This window comes from Micromys minutus, assembly GCF_963924665.1.
Source record: "Micromys minutus genome assembly, chromosome: 13".
Classification (NCBI taxonomy): Eukaryota; Metazoa; Chordata; class Mammalia; order Rodentia; family Muridae; genus Micromys; species Micromys minutus.
The window spans coordinates 4,489,681-4,512,403 of NC_137982.1; the positions used below are offsets into that span (position 1 = coordinate 4,489,681).

The 22,723-nt window shown below is 50.5% G+C and overlaps 1 protein-coding gene across 2 annotated transcripts in view; it reads left to right on the forward strand.

Moving 5' to 3' along the window:
- OLFM1 (olfactomedin 1) overlaps positions 1–11,874 on the forward strand; it is a gene marked incomplete at its 5' end in the record, with an annotated part of 36,463 nt that extends 24,589 nt beyond the window's left edge. For both annotated transcript variants that reach the window (XM_080927329.1, XM_080927328.1), the window contains 2 exons: positions 3,683–3,789; positions 10,236–11,874. In XM_080927329.1, coding sequence (XP_080783455.1) covers positions 3,683–3,789; positions 10,236–10,910 — 782 coding nt within the window. In that variant the 3' untranslated portion in view covers positions 10,911–11,874. The remainder of the gene's footprint in view (positions 1–3,682; positions 3,790–10,235) is intronic.
- Positions 11,875–22,723: the final 10,849 nt, after the last annotated feature.

Genomic DNA, 22,723 nt, shown 5'->3' on the forward strand with positions numbered 1-22,723 from the left:
TGGGCTTTGTCCCCAGCCTGCAGACTTCTTCCTACTTGGCTTTTCTCTAGTTTTAGGGCTAAACACTGAAAATGGAGGTCAGTGAGGACTCAGACCTTCACACCCAGCCTCCCAGAGATGCCTATCCTGACCCAAACTTTGAGATGGTCCAGGCTGTTCTCAGCCTGGCATGTTCCCAGGAAGTGCACAGGCATATATGGTTTGTCTAGCTTCCAGCTTGGCCAGGCATCTCCATCCCAAGACCCTCCCACCTGGGCACCATCCTTCCGCAAGCCTCTCCCCCCAACCTCCGGCCCCCATCTCTCCTGAGTATGTGACTGAAGAGGGGCACATTCTAGAGCTGAGTGTGGCAGGGTACTGCCAAGCCTCTACCGTGAACTCCTTGGCTCTGTCAGTTCGAGAGGTCTTGGCAGAACAAGAGTGGACAGGGAACCAAAAATAACTCCTTGACTCAAGGAGGGCAGATAGCCTCCAGCCTCATGGGCTCTGGGAACTGTGCCTGCCCCAGCAGCTTAGAGAGCAGGAGACACAGTAGCCACGCCTCCCTACCCTCCTCAGCATTGAGGCATTGGGAAGCTGACTGTGTGGTGACTGTGCAAAGAGAGGATGGCTGGGTGTGGCTGGCAGGCTGGTCCTGCTGAGCATCCTTCCTGCAGAACTCAGGCACTTTTGAGATGGCAAAAGGAAAGGTTCCGATGGGTGGAGTGTGGGAGGATTGTTAAGGCTGCTCCTGAGCTGTCTGAGCACAAAGTCCTATTTTCTGCACATTCCTATCTGAACCCATGGTTGAATGACTGAACAATTCAGACCTGTTCTGAACGGTCTGCGTGTCCACCTATGCTAATCTGCTTTCTTGAGGGCACTGGGGATGCGGTGCCTACTTGCTGGTAATCAACATGGGTAGCATGTAGGGTGGACTTCACTCCCAAAAGGCTCACCCTCCTGAGCCCAGCGCTTATCAGATGGTGAACTGATATACGCAGGAGGCTCTTCTGAAAACTAAGTCATTCGCTTGTGGGGAAGTAGGGTGAGTGGAAGAGACTTCTTACCTGAGCAGCAGCCCTAGGTGTTTCTGTTGGCAACCCCATTAAATGTGGAGTCTAGCTAAGGTCACAGAGATGAATGGGATAAAGATATCTTTAGGGTCTGAGCATGTGGGAGAGGCTGGGTGAGAAGGTGAGCTACCACTATGTAGTGGGAATAGAATAAGACCAGACACAGAGGCAGGGAAGGCTAGGGCCAGGACTAGGCACCTAAGCTGAGGTGGACATCCTCCTGACACTTCTGCCGTGTCCAGGTGATGCACAGGAAGACATCAGGTTTCTTCAGAAGAATGTCCAACCAGGAAGGGACCTCCAGAGGGTTTGGGACAGTTCTAATGTGAGTTGGCATCTCAAAAAAATCTAGTATGTGGCTAAGTCATGTGTTGGCTACAAGCACAGTGTGCCTTTGGGTGGTAGAGATGTCTCCCACCGGGATCTCCAGCCATGACAACTGTGCATGCTGATTCCTTTGAACCTTAACCTCCAGGCAGCTCATTGATCATGTCTCCAGGATGGGCAGGAGAGCATCTATGAGGAATTGCAGGGATCAGTGCTCTGTGGATGATGGGTCTGGGTGGCAGAGTGGGGTTGGGAAGATTTGTGGAGAGGTTGCCTTCTGTTGGCTTCTTTCACTTCCCTCCCATTTTAGAGGGAGCCTCTGTCTCCTGGCAACCCAAAACCTACCCCCTAAGTCAACAGGAACAAAAGAAGAAAAACTAGGAGTGAGGAGGAGAGTCCAGGCTGGGCACATGGCTTCCCCTGCCCAGCCTCTACAGGTAGCACATAATGAATTCACTTGAACTTCAGAAGGCAAACGTGTGCAAGTGGATGGGTGCATGTGTGTGCATGTGTGTGTGAAGTTGGTTAAGGCCGCAGACCAATCAGGATCCTCACTTCCAGCTGCTGTCCCTCCACCTTAGCCTCTCCCCCATGCCCTTCTTTTTCCTTTCCCTTTCCTTGATATCTCTTCCAAACCCAGGGCTTGGGCAGGGCAGGGCAGAGCAGGGGGGCAGGGCAGGGCAGAGCAGGGGGGCAGGCAAGGCAGGGCAGGGCAGAGCAGGGGGGCAGGCAGGGCAGGGCAGGGCAGAGCAGGGGGGCAGGCAGAGCAGGGCAGGGCAGAGCAGGCAGGGCAGGGGGGCAGGGCAGAGCAGAGGGGCAGGCAGGGCAGGCAGGGCAGGGGGGGCAGGGCAGGGCAGGGGGGCAGAGCAGGGCAGAGCAATGTGAACAGAGACCAAATGGACATGCTCTGTGCTCAGAGATGTGCCGTTTAGACCTCCATGAAGCCCCGAGCCTCAGTAGAAAGTGGAAAACCCAGGCTCCTCTTAGAAGGGGAGGTGACATTGAGGAAGGGACAGGAGAGTGGGCACAGGGTGGCACTGCCTCCCCCAGTCTGGGCAGCAGTACCAGGGCTGGAGCGGGTGGGAATCCAGACCCGGAGTGTCTTTCTTCTGTATATGGTGGGTTTTTACTCCTGTTGAGCCTCCCGCTGTCCAGGGTCCCCTCTCTGCTGGCTCTTGGGCCAAGCCAAGCCATTGTTCTTTCCAGTACTGTGCAATGTCACTGTGAAGATGTCCACCCTGTTGCAGGCTTGTGGAGATGCTACAGAGTGGCAGCGGGGTGAACTGCACCCTCCCTGGGGCCTGCCCTGCCCTGTTCACTGTAGGATTATCCCTGCTTCCCTGTGGTCTCAGGTTAAGCCTCTCACAATCCTGCCTAAGCAACTGGCTCTTCTCTGAACTTTACAGACTGTGTGTATGTATGCTAATGTGGTCCTTGAGGGGTATCCTATAGACTGGGAGGTATGGGGGCATCACACTCAAGCCTGACCTAGTAGAATGAGAAGGAGGAGGTTCTGCACATTAGGCTCAAGCCGAGGGTTCATAGGGTGGCAGAGAGTTTCAGGTTAAGGCAGGAATGCTGGGTCACAGCCTTAGCACCTCCCGAATGACCAAGTTGTAGCTCTGAGGTGATTTCTGGCCAGCTCTGAGACAAGAGGCATGCAGAGGTCACTTTCAAGTCCCCATAGAGCATGATGCTCTAATCCCAGCCCTCTTGAGAACATGGTGAGTTCACAACACACACACACACACACACACACACAGACACAGCAAGAAGTCACCAAGCCTCCACCCACCTCCACCAGGGGGCTTGTTCCAAGACAGACACATGCACAGGGAAGGGGTGCTGTTGTGGGCTGCCAGGATTGTCTTTCTGTTTGGGGAGGTGAATCCTGCCTGGGTCCAGGATTCTAAGTTCCCACTATGCTGGTTAAGTGCTTTAGTCCAGCAGCCGGAAACTACTGAGCTCTTTTGCTCCATTTCCTAGAGAAGACTGAGGCTTGCTGAGGCCGGCCCTCACTAGTTATGGGATCGCCCTGGTCTTTTGCTTACAAGGAGTCATGAGGTCCGAGAGGGCAGCCACTCACTGCTATGTCCTGCCATTGCTGCCCTCGGTTGCTCTCTCTAGAAGAGGGGGTGACTCTTCTTGGGACCTGTGTAAGTGACATCATGAGCTGTTGGGCTCCAGATTTGCAAGGGAAGAGGAAGAAGCACCATCCTCCTAGCCTAGCTGTGCCGTTGGGGGAGGGGGCCAAGGCTCTCGTCGCCTATTGGCCCTCACCTATGTGCGCTCTGTTCCAGCCTGCGGGAAGCTGACAGGCATAAGTGACCCGGTGACTGTCAAGACCTCTGGCTCAAGGTTCGGGTCCTGGATGACAGACCCACTGGCCCCAGAAGGTGATAACCGGGTAAGTGTCCCCGAAGCTCTTAAGGGACCTAAAGGACCTGGTATCTGTCCCTCACCCTAGTGCCAGCCATGTCTACCTCCCAGGCAGACAACTCTGGGAGATGTGGACTAGAGAGAGCCAGAGTCTCCCAAGGACGTCTTTGAAGGAAAGCTGGTGGAGGCCCCCATGCAAGTGACAGATAGAGGGAAAGGGAGGCTGTCCGTTTGAAACCAGCGGTGGCACTGAGGGGAACAGCATCTACTGTGCTGACCGCTCCGGGCTGTTCCCATCACAGCCTCTGCTCCGGAGATGGAATCTATTAGGCCTTTCTTGTTTAACGACGGCTGATTTGTACTCATTTGCCATTCCGAGAAGAGGCTGGGTTCCTTTTTCCTGGGTGTTTCCCCCATGGGCAAAGCTCAGAAAAGGAAATTGAGCCGCCAGCAGCCCCCATCCCCCTTTCTCTCTCTCTTTCTTCTTCCTTTTTTTTTTTTTTCTTTCTTTCTTTCTTTCTTTCTTTTTTTTTTTTTTTTTTTTTTTTTTTTTTTTTTTTTTTTTTTTTGTCTATTTCTCCTTCCTTGGAACTGGTCTCAGCCCTTTTAGGAACTGGGGGGGGTCAGAGGCTGGTCCCTTGGATGGGGGACTAAGGGCCTGTCAGGATCTCCTGGAAGCTCCCACAGGGATGGAAGAGAAGCTGCACTTCTGTGATTCTTTGATGACACCCAGCACTAATGGCTGCAGCCAGGATGAACCTCCTGGGTCCCGGGTGCTTCTGCCAAAAGCTTGTCTCATCAGAGCTTTGCAGGAGAACGGACAGACACACAGAGAACTGGATGCTCCTCCCTGGGCCCAGAGGAAGCAGCCTGAAATGCAGGAGAACGGGCAGACACACTGAGGACTGGATGCTCCTCCCTGGGCCCAGAGGAAGCAGCCTGAAATGCAGGAGAACGGGCAGACACACTGAGGACTGGATGCTCCTCCCTGGGCCCAGAGGAAGCAGCCTGAAATGCAGGAGAACGGGCAGACACACTGAGGACTGGATGCTCCTCCCTGGGCCCAGAGGAAGCAGCCTGAAATGCAGGAGAACGGGCAGACACACTGAGGACTGAATGCTCCTCCAAAGCAGGCAGAGCAAGGCTAGGCAGAACTGGAAACAGGAGGAGACTGGGGGTTGGCAAAAGACCCTCCAGACATGGCTTTATAGACCAGTGCCAAGGGTCAGACAGCTTGGGAAGGCTGGACAGGCTGCCCAGAAGCTGCAGTAGGGTCAGGGCCATGTGGGTATGCATTCACACTACTTTCTGAATCATGGCAGTAAGAAAGTTTCTCAACCTTCTAGCTTATTTTCTGTGGCTTGTGATAAAACACTTCAACAGAAAGCGACTTTGGAAGGAAAGGTTGATTTTGTGTTACACTTCCTCACCACGTTCATCACTAGGGGAAGTCAGGGCAGGAACTCAAGCAGGACTCTGAAGGGTTGACCTGCTTGCTATTCCTCTAAGCATCACTCCTGACTAAGGAACTCGCACATGGCAAGAAATTACAGCAGGAACCATGGAGGAAGCTAACAATGGCTTATGCGTAGCTAGCTTTCTAGCATAGCTTAGGACCACTGCACAGGAGATAGTGCCACCCACAGTGGGATGAGCCCTCCTGTTAGGCAAGGCAGTCAAAAATGGTCCCTCCCAGAAATGAACACAGATCAGCTTACTAGAGACAGTTACTCAACTGAGACTCTTTATTCAGCTGATTTTAGGTTGTGTCAAGCCGACAGTTAATGCTAACTGGGACACTTAGGTTGTAACTGTACCCACATCCTGTCAGAAAAACTTACCTCTGCTCAAAGTTTGGTTAGGAACACCCCCTTACTACAGATGTGGATGCCATGATGGGGAGAAAGAGAGCCAAGACAGAAGATGCCTAGGAAGTTCAGACTAGCACGCCCCAGCCATGTGATGTCTAGTTACCTGCTCTGGATTGCAGAGAATGATATAGTTACATCTGCGCCTCCCCCCCCCTCCACCCCCACACACAGACTGCTCACTATACACCTTCTAGCACCAGCACCTTCTTCCAAGATTCTGAGAAACTGTTAACCACTATTCAATGGACCAGATCCTACCCATGGTCCTCACAAACTGGTCCCTGGTGTCACTGAATCTGTGAGATTCTGGACTGAGGCTCCTGATGCCACCCAGTAAGGACCTCTCCACACAGCACAGAGCAGGAAAACTACCATCGATCCCACACTGGCTAGCCGAGGCCAAGAGAGGGACCCAAGTCTGGAGTGCCTCAGCATCTAGGATATAAGGCATAGCAAGGATGTAGGCTCACAACATTGTCAGGACACCCATGGGTGCTGTGACAATTGAGTATCTATTTTCTGCTTCGTGACTGCCTTCCAGGAGAGAAGGCCCTGGTGGCAGGCAGAGAGGCTAGAAGGAGGGGACTTCATGAGGGCTGACAACAGGGAAGAGGGAGAATGCTGGCTGGCAGCAGACATAGTATTGGATGCTGCTCTGGGCACTTTGGGCTCTAACCATTCTGAACCACGTGCTCCCCACAGTGGCCTCTGTATCCCAGCCTGCTAAGTGACATACCGCCTCGCTTAACCATTGATCAACACCAGCAGAGTTTGTTTTGTTTGCTTTCTTCCAATCCCCCATTTACTTTTGATCACATACACATGGGAGACCGATAACTCGGCACACACTCAGAAAAAGAAAAAAAGAAAAGAGAAATTGATGTTGGCTTTAGAGCAGGCATCCATGGAAGATGGGATGAAACAGAGGAGAGGGATGAGGAGGCCTCGGGAAGCTGCAGAGCCTCACATGGGCATTTGTGCTGAGCCAGCTCAGTCCCCACTGCCTCTGTGTAAACCGTTAGAACAAAATGAATTAGCTTGGGACACCCTTACATGGGCTGTCCTCTAACAAACACCAACTATGTAAGGTGCTGTGCTAAGAAACCTGACTCAGCACTGAGCCACAGACCCTCAGCCCCCAACAGAGGCCAGGCCCTCTACAGCAACATGGAAGTGGGAAGAGCTTGGGAGGAGGAGCTGGCTGTACTTGTTGTGTGTGGGATACCTAAGTCCCTACCACTCTACCACAGCTCCAGGCCCCTGGAATTATAGAGATTTCATTCTGCATTCTCACGCTCACAGTCTACTTGGACTGGGACAGTCTAGCAGAGCCGTGTCCCACCCACCTCCCTTTCTGCTTCTTATGAGTTCCCTACCTCAGGAATTCAGTGTAGCTTACACAAGACATCAGAGAGGGGCTTATACCATGTTCCCACTGCCCCAGGAGGCTCATGTTCAAAAGGGTGGCATACTCTTCAAACCTTCTCTTTTCCCTCATCTAAACAGCATCAAAATCAGCAGCTGATCCTTAGAGCAGAGGGTGGAATTATCCAGAATGCTTTAGATTACACAGATCTATTAGTGCCTGCAGCTCTGTCTGCAGGCAGCTTAGACATTTTTCTAATCCTTTCTCAGTGGGAGTAGGGACTAGGACATTCCTGGGGTGGCTGGCATCCTGCCACTTCCTCCTAGCTTCCCACTGAGGCTCTCTCCACCCCTTCACTAACTGCTCCCTTTAGAACATGGTTTCCAAGGCTGAATTCCTTGATGTTAGCGGTTTCAGGAGGACACTTGTCAGATGCTTGCCAAGCCAGAGAGAAGAACGAAACTAAAGCCCTGTTACTAAGATGGTCCCTTAAATAGCATCACCCAACATCTCGACTATACCATAAGATGTGGAGCAGAGCCATGGCAGCTCTTCCCTGGTCCCTCTCTCAGCGGAAAAGCAACTGAACTCAGTTAAGTAACCTCTGTTTCCATGTCTGAAAAGGGTGAGACTTGCAGAAGAGTTCAGGGAGCCCCACAAAGCCTCGGGAACCTCCAAGGCAGGCATGCCCGTGACATTTATCAAAGAGAATGATAAGGTTAGCACGTTAATTCTGAGGCAGGAAAATAAGAGGCACGGGTGTGAGAAGAACGTCCCTGTGTGGCTGGGCAGCGGCCACTGGTGTGATGTAGTGACTTGAAAACTACTAAATCTATTAACTAAGTTTGGACGTTAGGCTATGCCGACGCACTTCTTTTTATTAGCCACGGAGTTAGTTCCCTGAAGAGCAGACTTTTTATAGGTCCGCCCTGCAGGTAGGGAAGGGTGATACGAGAGATAAAGCATGGGTTAAAGGAATCTCTGTCACACATAGTTCACAGTGGAGTTGAACTTGAGGCATGGTTCGCAAGTCATTTTAACAGTCTCCCTTGTGCAGTTACTTAGGAAAGGGTGTGTGTGTATTTCTCTTTCAGGTGGTCTAGTCAGTTATGCCAAAATTCTCAGGGTCAGCTATTGAGAGACAAATCAGGACCAGAAGAGTGAAGGTGGGGTGGCTATGTTCTAAGAAGCTCTCCTACATTGAAGGCAGCTACACTGGTGCATAGGCTCCTATGACGACACTTTTGTCCCCTAAATAAAGTCTAATGGTATAGGTACCCTGACACCCTCAACTGTGCCATCGAACTTTAGCTGGACATCCTTGAGTCTAGTTGGAAAGAACCATTGGTCCTTCCAGAGGACATGAGAGCCATGTCTCTGGGAGCCAGCAACTGTCTCTGGGGTCACTTCCCAGAGACAACACTAGCTTCGGAAAGGAAGAGAAACAAAGGCATTTCAGAGCAGAGATCACAGCATTGAGTGGAGGAGCAACCCTGTAGAAATGGGGCTTCTTCCCATGATGCTCTGGGCTTCAAGCCATATAGCTCTCTTCTGTAGAATGGTCCATGTCCCAAGCAGCCTCTGTAGCCTGTACTTGAATATGCAACCTCTGAAGCCCACTGCCCAACGTAACCTAATCTGTGTTTTCAGAAAGCAGTTGGGTCCTGTGTTTGATTTGCCAGTATATGGAGAAGAGACCACTTAAAAATCCTTAGAAGTTTGATATTGGTATCATCTTGTTGTACACTAGACCCAGAAACCAATCACTAGCTTCCTGCCATGGAGAGCCCACTCCAAAACACTAAGGAGGAGTTTGCTTCATAGGTGAAGGGCTATGGAAGGAGGTTAGAGCAGAGGCTACAAAGAGATGGAGAACTCCCCATCCATGAGGCAGCCCAGTGAGGGAGTATAGGTAGGTAGCGATTTTCCAGAGAGATCAAGGGGTTATCTGTATATGTCCTGATATCTCCATTCTAAACCATGACCCATATCATTGAGGGCAGGTCTAAGAGAGACTCAGTATAAGACAGATACCCTGTCCTTGCTGTTGCTGTTTTTAATCTCATTAAAAACAAAAGGCACATCTGCCTCCCAGAGTTTGATCAGATGTCTCAGGAACCAATCCCAAGAGCTGCTGCCACAGCCCTAATCCCTGCTCAGCCCCCACTACTCCCCACCCCCCCACCCCTGCTCTCCATGGATAAAGCAGCTGTCTTAATGCCAGGCAGAGAGTGGAGCCAGGTCTCCTCTCCTAGCCCCGCCCCTTCCTCATCTGCCCCAACATGGCTTTAAGATGATTAAAGGTTTTTGTTCCAAGTCTAGATGGTTCTCAGGTTAACTAGCATGCAAGCAGTCACCAGGATTCACTTGCTTTGTAACCCTTCTAACTCAGGTTGAGACTGAGTTTGTTACTTGGTTGATTTCCATGGCTGGGAGGCCCACATTCCAATCTCATAAGTGCTTTCACCAGGTTAGAAAATGAACAGTTGCCCCCTACAGCAAACCAAAGCCTGGGTTAATTATCTTTCCCTGCTTAAGCTTGGTCCCCATCCCCACGTCTCTCTCTCTCTCTCTCTCTCTCTCTCTCTCTCTCTCTCTCTCTCTCTCTCACACACACACACACACACACACACACACACACACACACACACACATACACACCAGCAGAGACAGTGACTCAGACTGTACATCAGGAACAGGCTGATAAGGTGGAGACTCACTACCTCACTCACCACATCCCATCAGCACACTGGAAAATGGCTCTTCCCAGTAACCTTGAGAGACAGTTGTTCTTACAGACAGAAGCTCCCCAGTGTGTGACTATCTATCTAGCAGCTGTACCCTCCGCAACACTGACTTGAGCATTGAGTCCCCGAGTTGATGACACTCCTTTCTCACAAACCCTTGGCTAAGATCCAATAGTGAGCAAAAAGACGTGACCATTGTTCTATAACATGGTGCTATCCCAAGTAGTGAGGGCTCTATCTGTAGACCTGGTGGGGTTTTCCCTACCACCCACTGTTGTATATTGCATAGACTGACTGTGGACTGTGCATATAGGAGAGCCCTGACTGCCTGACCCCTATCTGTCCCTCCATCATGCCCCACTCTTCACAGGGGTAGGAAAATAAGCCCAAGTGGAGACCAGGGGGAGTCCACTGTTCAAGAAGCTCCTTCCATCTTAAGTTCCCAGACCCTCCTACTGTGGAACATTAACCACATCTGCTCTCGCTACAGGTCTGGTACATGGATGGTTATCACAACAACCGCTTTGTCCGTGAGTACAAGTCCATGGTGGACTTCATGAACACAGACAATTTTACCTCGCATCGTCTCCCACACCCCTGGTCGGGCACGGGCCAGGTGGTCTACAATGGCTCCATCTATTTCAACAAATTCCAGAGTCACATTATCATTAGATTTGACCTGAAGACAGAGACGATCCTGAAGACACGCAGCCTGGACTACGCTGGTTACAACAACATGTACCACTATGCCTGGGGTGGCCACTCAGACATCGACCTCATGGTGGACGAGAACGGGCTCTGGGCTGTCTATGCCACAAACCAGAATGCAGGCAACATTGTCATCAGCAAGCTGGATCCTGTCTCACTGCAGATCCTTCAGACCTGGAACACCAGCTACCCCAAGCGCAGTGCCGGTGAGGCCTTCATCATCTGCGGCACCCTCTACGTCACTAACGGTTACTCGGGGGGTACCAAGGTCCACTATGCCTACCAAACCAACGCCTCAACCTATGAGTACATTGACATCCCCTTCCAGAACAAATACTCTCACATCTCCATGCTGGACTACAACCCTAAAGACCGTGCGCTGTACGCCTGGAACAACGGCCATCAGACCCTCTACAATGTCACCCTCTTCCACGTCATCCGCTCCGACGAGTTGTAGCTCCCGCTTTTCCAGAAGCCAAGGGTCCAAGTCCTCATGCGAGGACATTTCCACGAAACAGCTGCCAAATGATTCCAAGAATACTAACGGTCATGATTTTGAGAAATCAGTGCAATTTTGACGCCGAGAGATGGTGTCCTCTCTGTGTTCCGCCTACTCATGCAGGTGGGCCACAGGTTTCAGAAGAAACCGCCGTGTATGTGGATGGAACTGCAGCCCAAGGCTCCTTGGCTGTCCCCATCCCACCCCTATCCCTCTTGGTCCAATAACTCAAAGAAGCAAGGCGATGACTGTTGGTCCCTCTCACCCAAGAACAACCCACCATTAGGATTGCATGGACATTTCCTTAGGTTGTGCCCAGCGAGATGACGTGATGGCCATTCTCCCCACCCAGAGCCCCCAGCCCCCGTGGCACTCGGTGTAGGCTGCTTCGGCCCACACTATCGCAGCTGCCTTTCTCTTGACCGTGTTGTTGTCTCTTAGATTAACTGTGCTGAGACTCCCGGTAGCTCATGGACCTGTGTCTAGTACTTTTCCGAAGCGATGGTGGGTGTGCGTAGAGTGAAGTTGCTGTACCCACGTTGTTGAACTTGCGTACCCCGTAGCTAGATCGTGAGGTGTCCGTCTGTTATCCCCCAAGGTGGTAACTTCGTGTGTTCAATTTATGCAATGAATGTTGTCATGCAATGCTGTAGTTTGGATTGATAAGTGGATGGTTTCTGTTTCTAAAAAGAAAAAAAAAATCAGTGTTCGCCCTTATAGGAGACATAGTCAAGTTCATGTTGATAATAACCCAGTGGAATTCTTCTCTTGTCAAGTTATCTGAATTATGTAACCATGGATGGGAAGGACGCATCTTGGGAAACTTCAGTTTTCTCCAGGAAGGAACTCCCCAAGGGCAGCCATGTGTGGAAAGATCATTTTTTAAAGAAAAAAAAATAAGTCAACGAGGGCAACTTTGTACTATTCAGTTATCTGAGAAACAATAAAGATATTAGGAGATATCCTCGCTTTGCTTATTGTTTGTGACAAGAGGGATGTAATGGGCACCCCCAGACTTCATAGCTGCCCTGTAGACCGTGAGAACTCAGAAGAGAGTTCTCCTTCTACTTCCCAAAGCCAGAAAGGCTTGGAGTTTCCCACACCTTGGGCTGCCCCAGGGCCTCCCATCCTTTACTGACTCTTCTTCTCTGGATCAGACCCCCGTGCCAGACACTCCTGGTACTAAGAACCTTTGTGGACATTTAGGGACTGTGTCCAGCTTGGGCATGCTAGGCACTCTTAGTACAATAGCATCCTTGACAATAGAGCCACAGCACAATGGTGGGAACTGGTCTTGGAGGCCTCTCGAAGGGTACTAAGCACAGATCAGTCAGTCCTGGAGTGGAGTTCCCAGCTGCTGATGATCTAGGGACCACAACCTGGATCCCAGTCCCCTTTCTCAGTGGGCTGCTGATACCAATGGCCTTTCTGGTGTGTCCGGCCTTTCTGGTGTGTCCAACCTTTTGACATTTTGACACATTAGCTGCAAAGTTCAAGATTAAAAAAAGAAATTGCAAAAATCTTTTTCTTTTTTTAAAGATTTATTTATTATATGAATACACTGTAGCTGTCCCCAGATATACCCAAAGAAGGCATCGCATCCTATTACAGATGGTTATGAGCCACCATGTGGTTGCTGGGATTTAAACTCAGGACCTCTGGAAGAGCAGTCAGTGCTTTAACCACTGAGACATCTCTCCAGCCCCTGAAATATCTCTAAATGTTTGAAGTAAATTCATGATTTTGTTTGGGCCACATTCATAGCTGTCCTCTTCTGAATGTAACTGTCTTAGTTATGGTTTTACTGATGTGAACAGACACTATGACCAAGGCAACTCTTATAAGAACAACATTTAATTGGGGCTGGCTCACAGGTTCAGAGGTTCAGTCCATTATCATCAAGGAGGAAATATGGTGGCATCCAAAAAGGCATGGTGCAGGAGGAGCTGAAAGTTCTACATCTTTATCTGAAGGCTGCTAGCAGAATACTTACTTCCAGTATGCTAGGACTAGGGTATTAAAGCCCACTCCCACAGTGACACATCTACTCCAAAAGGCCACATCTACTCCAACAAGGCCACACCTACTCCAACAAGGCCACACCTACTCCAACAAGGCCACACCTACTCCAACAAGGCCACACCTACTCCAACAAGGCCACACCTACTCCAACAAGGCCACACCTACTCCAACAAGGCCACACCTACTCCAACAAGGCCAAACCTACTCCATAAAGGACATACCTCCAAATAATGCAACTCCCTGAGCCAAGCATATACAAACCATCACAGTAACCACACTCAACCTGCAGGTTGGACAGCTTTCTGTAAGAGATAGGGCTGGCTTTGGCCCCCTCTCACTGTGATCACCAGGCACAGGACCCTCACATGCCCCTGACCACCTTCATTCTGGCCTCAGATCCCTCCTGCCATTACACAAACATCTTAGAGGCCTCCACACCTCTGCACCTGCTGGAGAATCTTCCACGGGCTCTCGGGCCTCCTGTGACCAATCTCATCCAACGTATTCTGGGTTATGAGAGATGAGAGAAGTGGTTCAAGCATCTAAAATAGGTGAGTCTCTAAATGCAAAACAAAAGAGAGAGAGAGAGAGAGAGAGAGAGAGAGAGAGAGAAGAATTCTTCTCTTGCTTTCTGTTATTCCTAAAAGTTCGAAGAATCCATTCACCTGAGGTGACAGGAGTAAGGAGAGGAGAGGGGTGGTCTGGGGACAGCTAATCCCTAATTATAGTTAACTGCAAGGCTCCCTGAACATCGGGTCCGAGGCCACAGCATGGTAGAGCTTCCAATTAAAACTTTCAGAGGTGGGAGGCATTTTCCTACTTTCATGTTCACAGATCATCTTGGGGTGAGACAGCATGCAGAGCCCCACCCCCATGAGACACACTGGGTGGTTGCTCACCTAAAGTCCCAAGTTTCAATGAAACCATCACTCAAGCTGAGAGGCCTCTGCCCCAGCCCCAGTAAGATGGAGTTTTGTATGCACATCATCAGACTGGAGCCATGGTCTCGGATAGTAACTGTGGGCTGATTTCTGTGTAATTTCTCCTTAATGACACAGTTAAAAAATCAGAAGTAAGCAAATGCCCATTTGCGAGTCACTGAAAGACAAAATAAGGACATGACGAGGCCACATGGATTTGCTGTCCCAGACACTGTATTTGCTCAGGAAAATATACTGCCAGGAGATTAAATACCCAAGAAAAAATGGCTTCATCTAGAAAGCAAATAAAACAACCCCTTGCCACTAAATCTTCCGGATTCCAATATCTGGATATATCAGCCAATAGCCTAGCATCTCTGGATGAATTTTCTTTATTAAAAGTTTGGCCTGGAATCAAAATCCTGCAGTTCTTTGAGATGCTCAGAAATCAGAGCATGAAACTCCGGGTTCTGTTCACAGATAGGCAAGGCGTCCCCCCAGTCTCTACAGGGGTTGTGTTCCATAGCATGTCTCGGCACCTGCCTCAGGTATCCTGTGGCCCTCTTCCACTCTGCTGGAGTCACTAGGCCTGATTCCTGAGGAAGTTACAAAGGTCTGCTATACAGGACCTCTTGTTTACACCCATGCTCCATCCCTGAGCTGGAGAAGGCAGCTGCTGGCTTCAGTGGGCCATCTTGGGCTCATGGATGTGGTAGTAGGAAGCTTGGTGCTCTCACCAGCCTTGGACAGGGACAGACTAGGCACTCATGTTAGGGCAGAGGATTAAGCAGCCATCAGGTGATTGGTTGTGTTTTTCGCAAACATTCATGTGTTTCTTAAGGAATGGCCCCTGCTTCATTGTGGAATCTCTAAAGTATTGGTGGTCTTAACACTGTACAGGGGCCTGCACATCCCTGTGGATTCCTGAGTCTTCATAACCTGGGAGTAGGAAAAACAAGACATACTGAGTGCAGCTCAGATGGTTAAAGCATAAAAATCATGGCTGATGATTCTGAGCACACTAGACAAGTCTACAGTCAGTGTTGGGAGGGTTGTTCTTGCTCCCAAGGGTTTTTTTAAGGATGCAAAGCTATTCGTGTGTGTGTGTGTGTGTGTGTGTGTATGCTGTATGTATGTATTGTGTGTGCACATATTTGTGTATTTATGTGTACCTGTGAACAAATACACATGTGAGACCAGAGGCCAACATCAGGTGTCTTCCTCAGACACTCTTTATCTTATATGTTTTAATTTTTATTCTGAGTGCGTGTGTCCACACATTCGTACCTGTGTGCATGTGTGTGCACTTGCCTGTGTGCGTGTCACAGCATGTAGGTGGAAGCTCGCAGCTTTCTGGAATCAGTTCTTTCCTTCCACTGTGTGGAATCAACTACGTCATTAGGCTTAGCCGCTGTCTCAGCAAACCCACAGATGATTTTTTCAGACAGGATCTCACCAATTTGGTTTGTCTGGGCTTCAAATCCAAGACTCTCTCTCTGTCCCCACACTGAAATGACAGGTATATACCCTTTGCATGGCTTTTATGTCAGTGCTGGGAGGATCTGAACTCAGGTCCTTATGTTTGTTCAGGCAGCACCTTACCAGCCCATCTTCCCAGCTCTGACTGTGGGTTTGCCAACTGGGCTCAACATTATCAGTTATTTTATGCTTTGAGCATCTGAGTTGCATATATATGTCCTGTTTTCTATACTCCCAGGGATCCAAGTGTCAAGTTTCTGAAACTACAGGGCTACAAAGACAAGCTGAGTTCTCTTCTGTGCAGCCTCTCAGGGCCTCCCTTGACATGTGGCAATAGAGCAGAAGCCAGAACCAGACTGACAGGTGGCAGGGAAAGCCACCAGCCAGCCTCTGGGCCCTACACAGGAGAGCACTCTGCAGGCTCTGCAACTGAGTCACGACCCGATTATTCATCCCGCCGCAGGCAGCAGAAGGTACAAGAGCCTTCACGAAAAAAAGGTTCCAGGTTTGTCCTCTATCCTCCAGAGCCTGTGAGTCACTGTGGCCTGGCATGGAGTAGGGCCTTGGAAGCAGTCAAGATCCTGGCCAAGGAACATGGAGCCAAGAGTTGGGCATCTCCTATCTCCTCTGCCTTTACAGGGAGGGGCAGGCATGTGGGAGAGAGGCCTTTCTTCACTCCTTTCTATCCTATTGCCTTCTCCTTCCCTCCCTCCCTCCCTCCCTCCCTCTCTCTCTCTCCCTCCCTTTCTCTCTCTCCCATGCAAAATCAAGTCAGTATTCCCAGTAACAGAGTGGTTACTCTGCCTCCTGTCCCCAGGCACCTGTCTTCTTCCAGAGCATGACTCTCCTGCCCTCCCAGGGCTTCAGGGACTTCCTGTCTAACGATCCTGTGTGACTATGGCTGGGGAAGTGAAACACTGGCTGTCTTAGTTAGGGCTTTACTGCTGTGAGCAGACACCATGACCAAAGCAACTCTTATAAAACATTTAATTGGGGCTGGCTTACAGGTTCAGTCCATTAATATCAAGGCAGGAGCACAGCAGCTTCTTGGTAGGAATGAATGGCATAGGAGGAGCTGAGAGTTCTACATCTTGTTCTAATGGCAAACAGGAGACTAGCTTCCAGGCAGCTAGGATGAGGGTCTTAAAGTCCATGCCCACAACGACACACTTGCTCCAACAAGGCCACACCTTCTAATAGTGTCACTCCCTGGGCCAAGCATATTCAAACCACGCTGATGGAGGAAGTCACCCAACTGTCCTCCTGACTGCTGGCCTTACTCCTCACCCAACACCAGGAATACCAATGTTAGCCTCAAGGGAGGGGCCCTGAGAGAGCTGAAGAACCATCCCATTAGCCATCCTCTTCAGGAGGATGAGCTGCAGAGCTGGAACGTCTCCACCAGGTATCATGGCAGCGTACTCAGAGTCTACATAGACAGTCTCACTAAGAGATGTGTCATAGTCGCTCCTTCCCGGCCAGCCTAGAGAAGGTGCCCCCCACTAACTAACATGGGTGCTTTGCTCTGTTGCTGAGGCACTGCCGTCCTCGCTCTGTCAGAAGAGACACAGAGGCCCAGAGAGACCATTTAACACCTGTTCCGCTTAGAACAGCTAGTTTGGAACAAACTCAAGGAGAGACCCAAGTCTCCAGACACCGGCCTTGGCTCAAGACGGAGACACCAGCTGCATTATCACACAGCAACTGCCTGCTAATTGGCTGGTTCAGGAGTCCTGGAGGACTAAGGCTGTTTCCCCAGCCCCAGCCCAGGCCTGTTTTCCACTCTGAGCCAAGCCCACGGGGACCACAAGAACCCAGCAGACTAGAGATGTGAATAGACTTCCTATTGATCTCTTTTTTCCCACCAAAACATGGAAAATAAGGTCACCAAGAATGATGTCCTGGGCGGGAGTCACTGGTAGTCCTATTTCTGACGGTTGAATTTTGTGTGACTCCTGGAGGACCCCTGCCCTCATCCCCAGCAAGGGCCTTAGCTGTCTTCAGGACACCTGTGACACCTGAGGCCCACTGGGCCAGCAAGAAGCCTTAAATGCACAGTTCACTGCCATGTCGGGCACAGGTGCCTGCCTCCGCTCCTACTGCCTCCTGCCCTAAAGCCACCCCTATAATTAGCCGGATAGGTCTGCTAGCAGCTCCAGGCTGTTTGTCTCACCCAGTCTGGCACTGTCCCTGTTAAATTGGCTGTGGCAAAGCCATAATAAAGAAGACAAACAGCAGCTGCGTAGGATCATCCAGAGGAGCTGCCTCAGGAAGGACCAGCAGAGGAGAGATTCAATTAAAGGCTATCACCGTTCAACCGGGCCTTCCTTTTACTGCAGCTGGCCATCCTGCCCAGTCCCTCTGCATTGGGCATTAGAACCTTCTGTGAGTAGGTTCTATCTACCCCTGCCATCCCCATCCTGGCCAGATACTGACCTTTTCCTCTTTGTTAACCACTGGACCGAACCTCTGGCACTTGATATCCTGTCTGATGATAAATATCCCCACCTTTCCTCGTATTAAAAATCTAAGCCCGCATGGGGACAGGGACTTACTGGCTGACCTGGTGGGTGAATCCGCCTCTGCCAAAGCAGTGGCACTACCGTAGGGGAAAGGGCAACTCAGCTGAAAGATCCGTTACTTCCAGTTCTCATGAGAACACCAGGCTCTGGGAGCACAGCCCACTTGCCCAACACCTTCTCACTCAGACACTTGATAGTGGTTGGATATGCCTGTGCCCTCTACAGATGTGGGTACTGACCCAGCAGAAGTCAGAAATTCCCTCCTGGTCCTCAACTCTCCCAGGGGCACTTAGTATACCTGGTGTGACGAAGAAGCCCATACAGTCAACCTGTTAGTAGAGTACATGTCCCACCATAGTGAGGCCTGGAGCTACGGGTGAGAGGGGCACCCATGAGAACTGTGTTTTTCCATACATGCCCCACGGCCTGCGAGTTCATATGTCTTTCCTGGAAGGATGCCTGGCCTCTGCTCTGCACTACCTGCTTGCTTTAGAGCTATGAGAGAGTAAGGTCAGCACTACATAAACACAAACACATTATACAGAGGCGTCACTCGGTAGCAGACTATCATGACTGCCCTGGGCATAGACTGCTCACACCCAGCAGGAAATACTGGGCTGCTGTGAGATTTCCCTCACTCGTAGCAGAATGGCGGACAGAAAGCTGAGGAGTAAATTCGTTCTGGAATAATCTGTTTAATAATGTGGAGCCCATGCTGACAAAGTGAAAACTCTGATTAGGAGGACAGTTGGAGGATGGGCAGTTACTGGATACCACAGAAGAAGAAGGGACTGCTACTTCCCACTGGAAAGACTGAAATCCAGCAGGAGTCCATCCTTGGCTTCCAGAACCTTCCGTTCTTCGTTTCTAGACATTTTCTAGAGCTATAGGCTATAGGAAACACCCATTGTGCGCTCAACTTGAGGGGAGCAAGAAATGGCTTGTCCTCCCTTGAGTCACAAGATATTGAGGTTCTGGCTCTTGCCCTCTCCTGGGAGGCCTGCCATACACAGCAGGGGCTGCTGGGGAAATCTTCTTGCTGTACTGAAGATCACACCCCTAGCTCACTTTTATTTAGCTTGAGACTGGGTCTCAACTAACTGTTCAGGTTGGCTTTGAACTCATATGTAACCCAGGCTGACTTCGAACTTGCAAACGCTCCATCCCTAACCTCCTGAGAAGCTAGTGCCACCAAACAAGGCTGAATTCCTTGTATGCATCCTCTCTGCCTTTGGGAACTAAACATTTAGGACAAATGCTCTGTGCAAAGAAAGCACAGAAGCTCCGCCATTGGTACCAAGTCTCTTGCCTTTTGCTCTAGCTTCAGATGGCCCAGAGCCCCTGGTCAAAGAAGGCAGAAGAAAGCCATCTCCCGGCCACAACCCACCCCACAGAGCTCTCTCGCCAGGCTTCAGCTGCAGGAGTGAGAAGCAATTTGGTATGTGTGAATTATTCAGAGTAGGCAAAGTGGGGTGAGGAGCTGAGGCGACGTGTGCAGACACCGAGAGACAGCAAACACATCCCAACTGGAGCAAGCTCGGAAGGCTGATCCTGGAAACAAATTAGCTGTGAGTTACAGGAGTCATTATTTGATTAGATGCAACTGGTTGTTTCAAAAGCAATACTCAGAAGCGGAGTTTCTCCATGCAGTTTACTGTACACTGTTCTGTGGGTTTTCCTGGCATGGCTGCTGATATCTAACGCACCCCCCCCCAAACCTGATGGGTCCCATGGTTCCAGGAGAACTGAGTCCCCCTCCCCCAAATGCTCACATGATGGATAGTACAGAGGCTGAGTCCAAAGAAGGGGCAGAGAACTTGGCGGTAAGAGAATGGAAAGACATAGAAATAGCCAGAGATATGTAGAAGAGATGCAGCTTCAGTCTGCCTGGGGATGCTGTGCCTGGTACCCAAGGGAAGGAAAGTGTGCACAGAGGATGGATGGATGCTTCGAGCTACCCGTGAAGCATGAGTGAAGGTCAGTGTCACCTGAGGAGCAGGGAGGAGGGGCCATGTCCAGGAGCACTGGGCTATTCCCAGACAGTCAGCAGAGAGATCCGGGTAAGCTATGGGGATCATGGATGGCAAAAAGGAAGAGGGAGGCGGGGCCAAGGCAGGCTTGAGATCAGACAAATACAACAAGCTAAGATCATGCAAGAAGGACCCCAAAACTGAGAAGGAAACAAAGAAAGGCTTTGAGGAAGGGCAAGGGAGGGGGCCTGAGGAGGATTTGGCTTGAGGGGCTTGGGAACCACCGAGGGATCTTAGTGACAAGTGAGGGAGATGCAGGCTGAGGGGAAGATTCACAAACAGCCAGGGAAATGGGGACGGCAGATCGGGGCGGGGGCAGGTTGGGGCAAGGCATTTGGGGGAACGACTGTTAGCTTAAGGCTCTCCACAGCAGAACACAGAAGGACCTCGTCGAGTTCAGGGACAGGAGCAATTTCTGGACGGGATGGGCAAAGCTGTCGTGACCCCTGGTTGGCTTCAGGCTGTAGTCCAAGGCACAGACAGTTGGCTAACTGTGTTGCGTGTGGATGCAGCAATCCAGTCCTGGGTTCTGTAATCCTGAAAGTGAAAGGTCAGAGACAGGGAGCAGCTGCCAAAGCCTAAATCACGTCTTCAATGGACAGGGGTGGCTCCAGTTCAGGGGGCCAAGTGATGTGTTTATAGAACGATAGAGAGGCATCCCTTCCCACTGAGGGACCAGCCACATGACAGCATAGTATAGAATAGAGTTTATTTAGGGCATGGGGAGGGGAGTTAAGAGGGTAGTAGAAAGAGGCAAAGGGAGAGAAGAGGGATAGAGAAGAGGAGTAGAGAAGAGGATGGCCATGAGCACATGGAGAAAGAGGGAGAAAGGGAACAGGGAGAGAAGGGACAAAGCAGGAAGAGGGTAAAAGAGCAAGAGGACAAGAGAGGCAAAAGTATGAGGAGGGGGCAAGCAGCCCTTTTACAGTGCAAGGCACACCTGGCTGTTGCCAGGTAACCGTGGGGTGGAGCTTAGACAGAATACCAACACCAATAGTAGGCCAAAGTTATTTCCGTTGTTGAGACTTGTGATCTGCCAGGAAGGGTGGGCAGACAGAAGCAGACCCAGCCAGGCCTGGACTCCTCCTCGACTTACTCTACCCGCTGTGTTCCTGGTGGCTGGGATTAGCTCAAGGCCTCAGAGTCCAAATTAAAGCTGCATCTTTGACACACCTGTCCAACCTAATTCCCTCAGGCTCAGAGTCTAGCTCTGCCACACTGTGTGCCCAATGCCACATGCCCAAGGTACAAGGGCCCTGTGAAGAATGGATTTGATTATGTCTCATACGTGTCTGCACATACGGGGGGTACACACCCAACACCTTCCAGTATGCTCACATGAAACTATCATTTGGGGCATAGAATGACCAGAAAACAAGGGAAATACAGACTGCAGAGAGAAAATTTGTAAGGTGCACACGCGACAAGGGCGGGCTCCCTCCCACCTCCCCAGAAACCACAAACCCTACAGTATGTAAATCTGGGTGGCTCACAGCCTCTTCCCACTGTTTCCTTGCATGGCTGTAACTTACCCTGGGGACTGGCACTTGCACACTTGGTCTGTTCTCCGGCATCTCTCCAGGAGTGTGAGCCCCACCCTGCCTGCACCTCTGTGCATGAAGTCAGATCTATTTGTTTGTTTGTTTGTTTTTTTCAATAAATCAACATCAAAGTCAAGAACCCTCCAGCTACCCCGCCCACAGCTGGAGTACGCCCCCCTGCACAGACATTTCAGCTTCCTGCTCAAAGTCAGCAGAATGTGATTTTATTGATTGGAGACGCTGGGCCTGCCGATTTCCTACACAGGGAAGGCATGCATTTTCCTGTCTCTTTCTTAAACAAGTCATAAAATGGATTGTGCATATAAAAGGGCATCATAAAACACTGGTCACCGTGAGCTCTGTAGAATTCGCTGACTTTATAAATCAGAGCGATGAGTTCAGGGAAGCCGCCTTCCCTCTTTCTGGATATAAAACGCTTGACTTACGGCCTAAATGTCCCCGGGCGGTGGGGGACAAACCACGGAAGTAACGGGGCTTCCTGAGAAGCAAAGGCTGAAGAGGATGGAGCCATGTTGCCACAGCCCTTTGGGTTTAGGAGACACGTTCACCTCCAGCACAGCTGCATGGGCTCCCCCTAACTTCAGAACAGTTCCCCAGCCTCTGGATTCTGACACAAGAGCCATAGATTCTGCCTTGGCTGTGCTGAGATTCACTTCCTGTTTGAGAAAGAGCCCACCCACCCCATTTTGTGGTTCCTCGGTATGACTAGCAGGCTGCATTTTTCTGATTTTTGAGGGTAAATGTCAGAGGTTAATGACCCAGGTCTAAAGTTCTTGACATCTCTGCTCTGTTCCATGTGATACACAGAGTTCCAAGCTGTTCCTCCTGAATCTCCCTAGAAAAAGATGGTTCCTTACACACGGAACTGACCACATCAGATCCAATGGTCCCAGCCTGACTCAAGGGAGGCTGAGAGGTGTGGTTTCCTGGAAGCAGGAACTGGTGAAGACTCATCTCCCACCATCCCCAGTTTAAAAACAAAAGCCTCACCTCTCTGTACCTCTTAGACTAGAGCAGGAAATGCTGGTTTGAGCTGAAGAGGCCAGCTGCAAGTCTGTGTGACCCCGGGCAGGTGACTCACACTCTCTGAGCTGCAGTCTCTGATGCAGTCTCTGATGCAGGGCCGCCAAGGTGCATGTATGCAACACCCAGCAGAGAGCTAACAGTGTATATTCAAACCATGTCACCTTCAGCAGCCCCCCTCTTAATCCCTCTATGCATGGACACCGGTGAGTC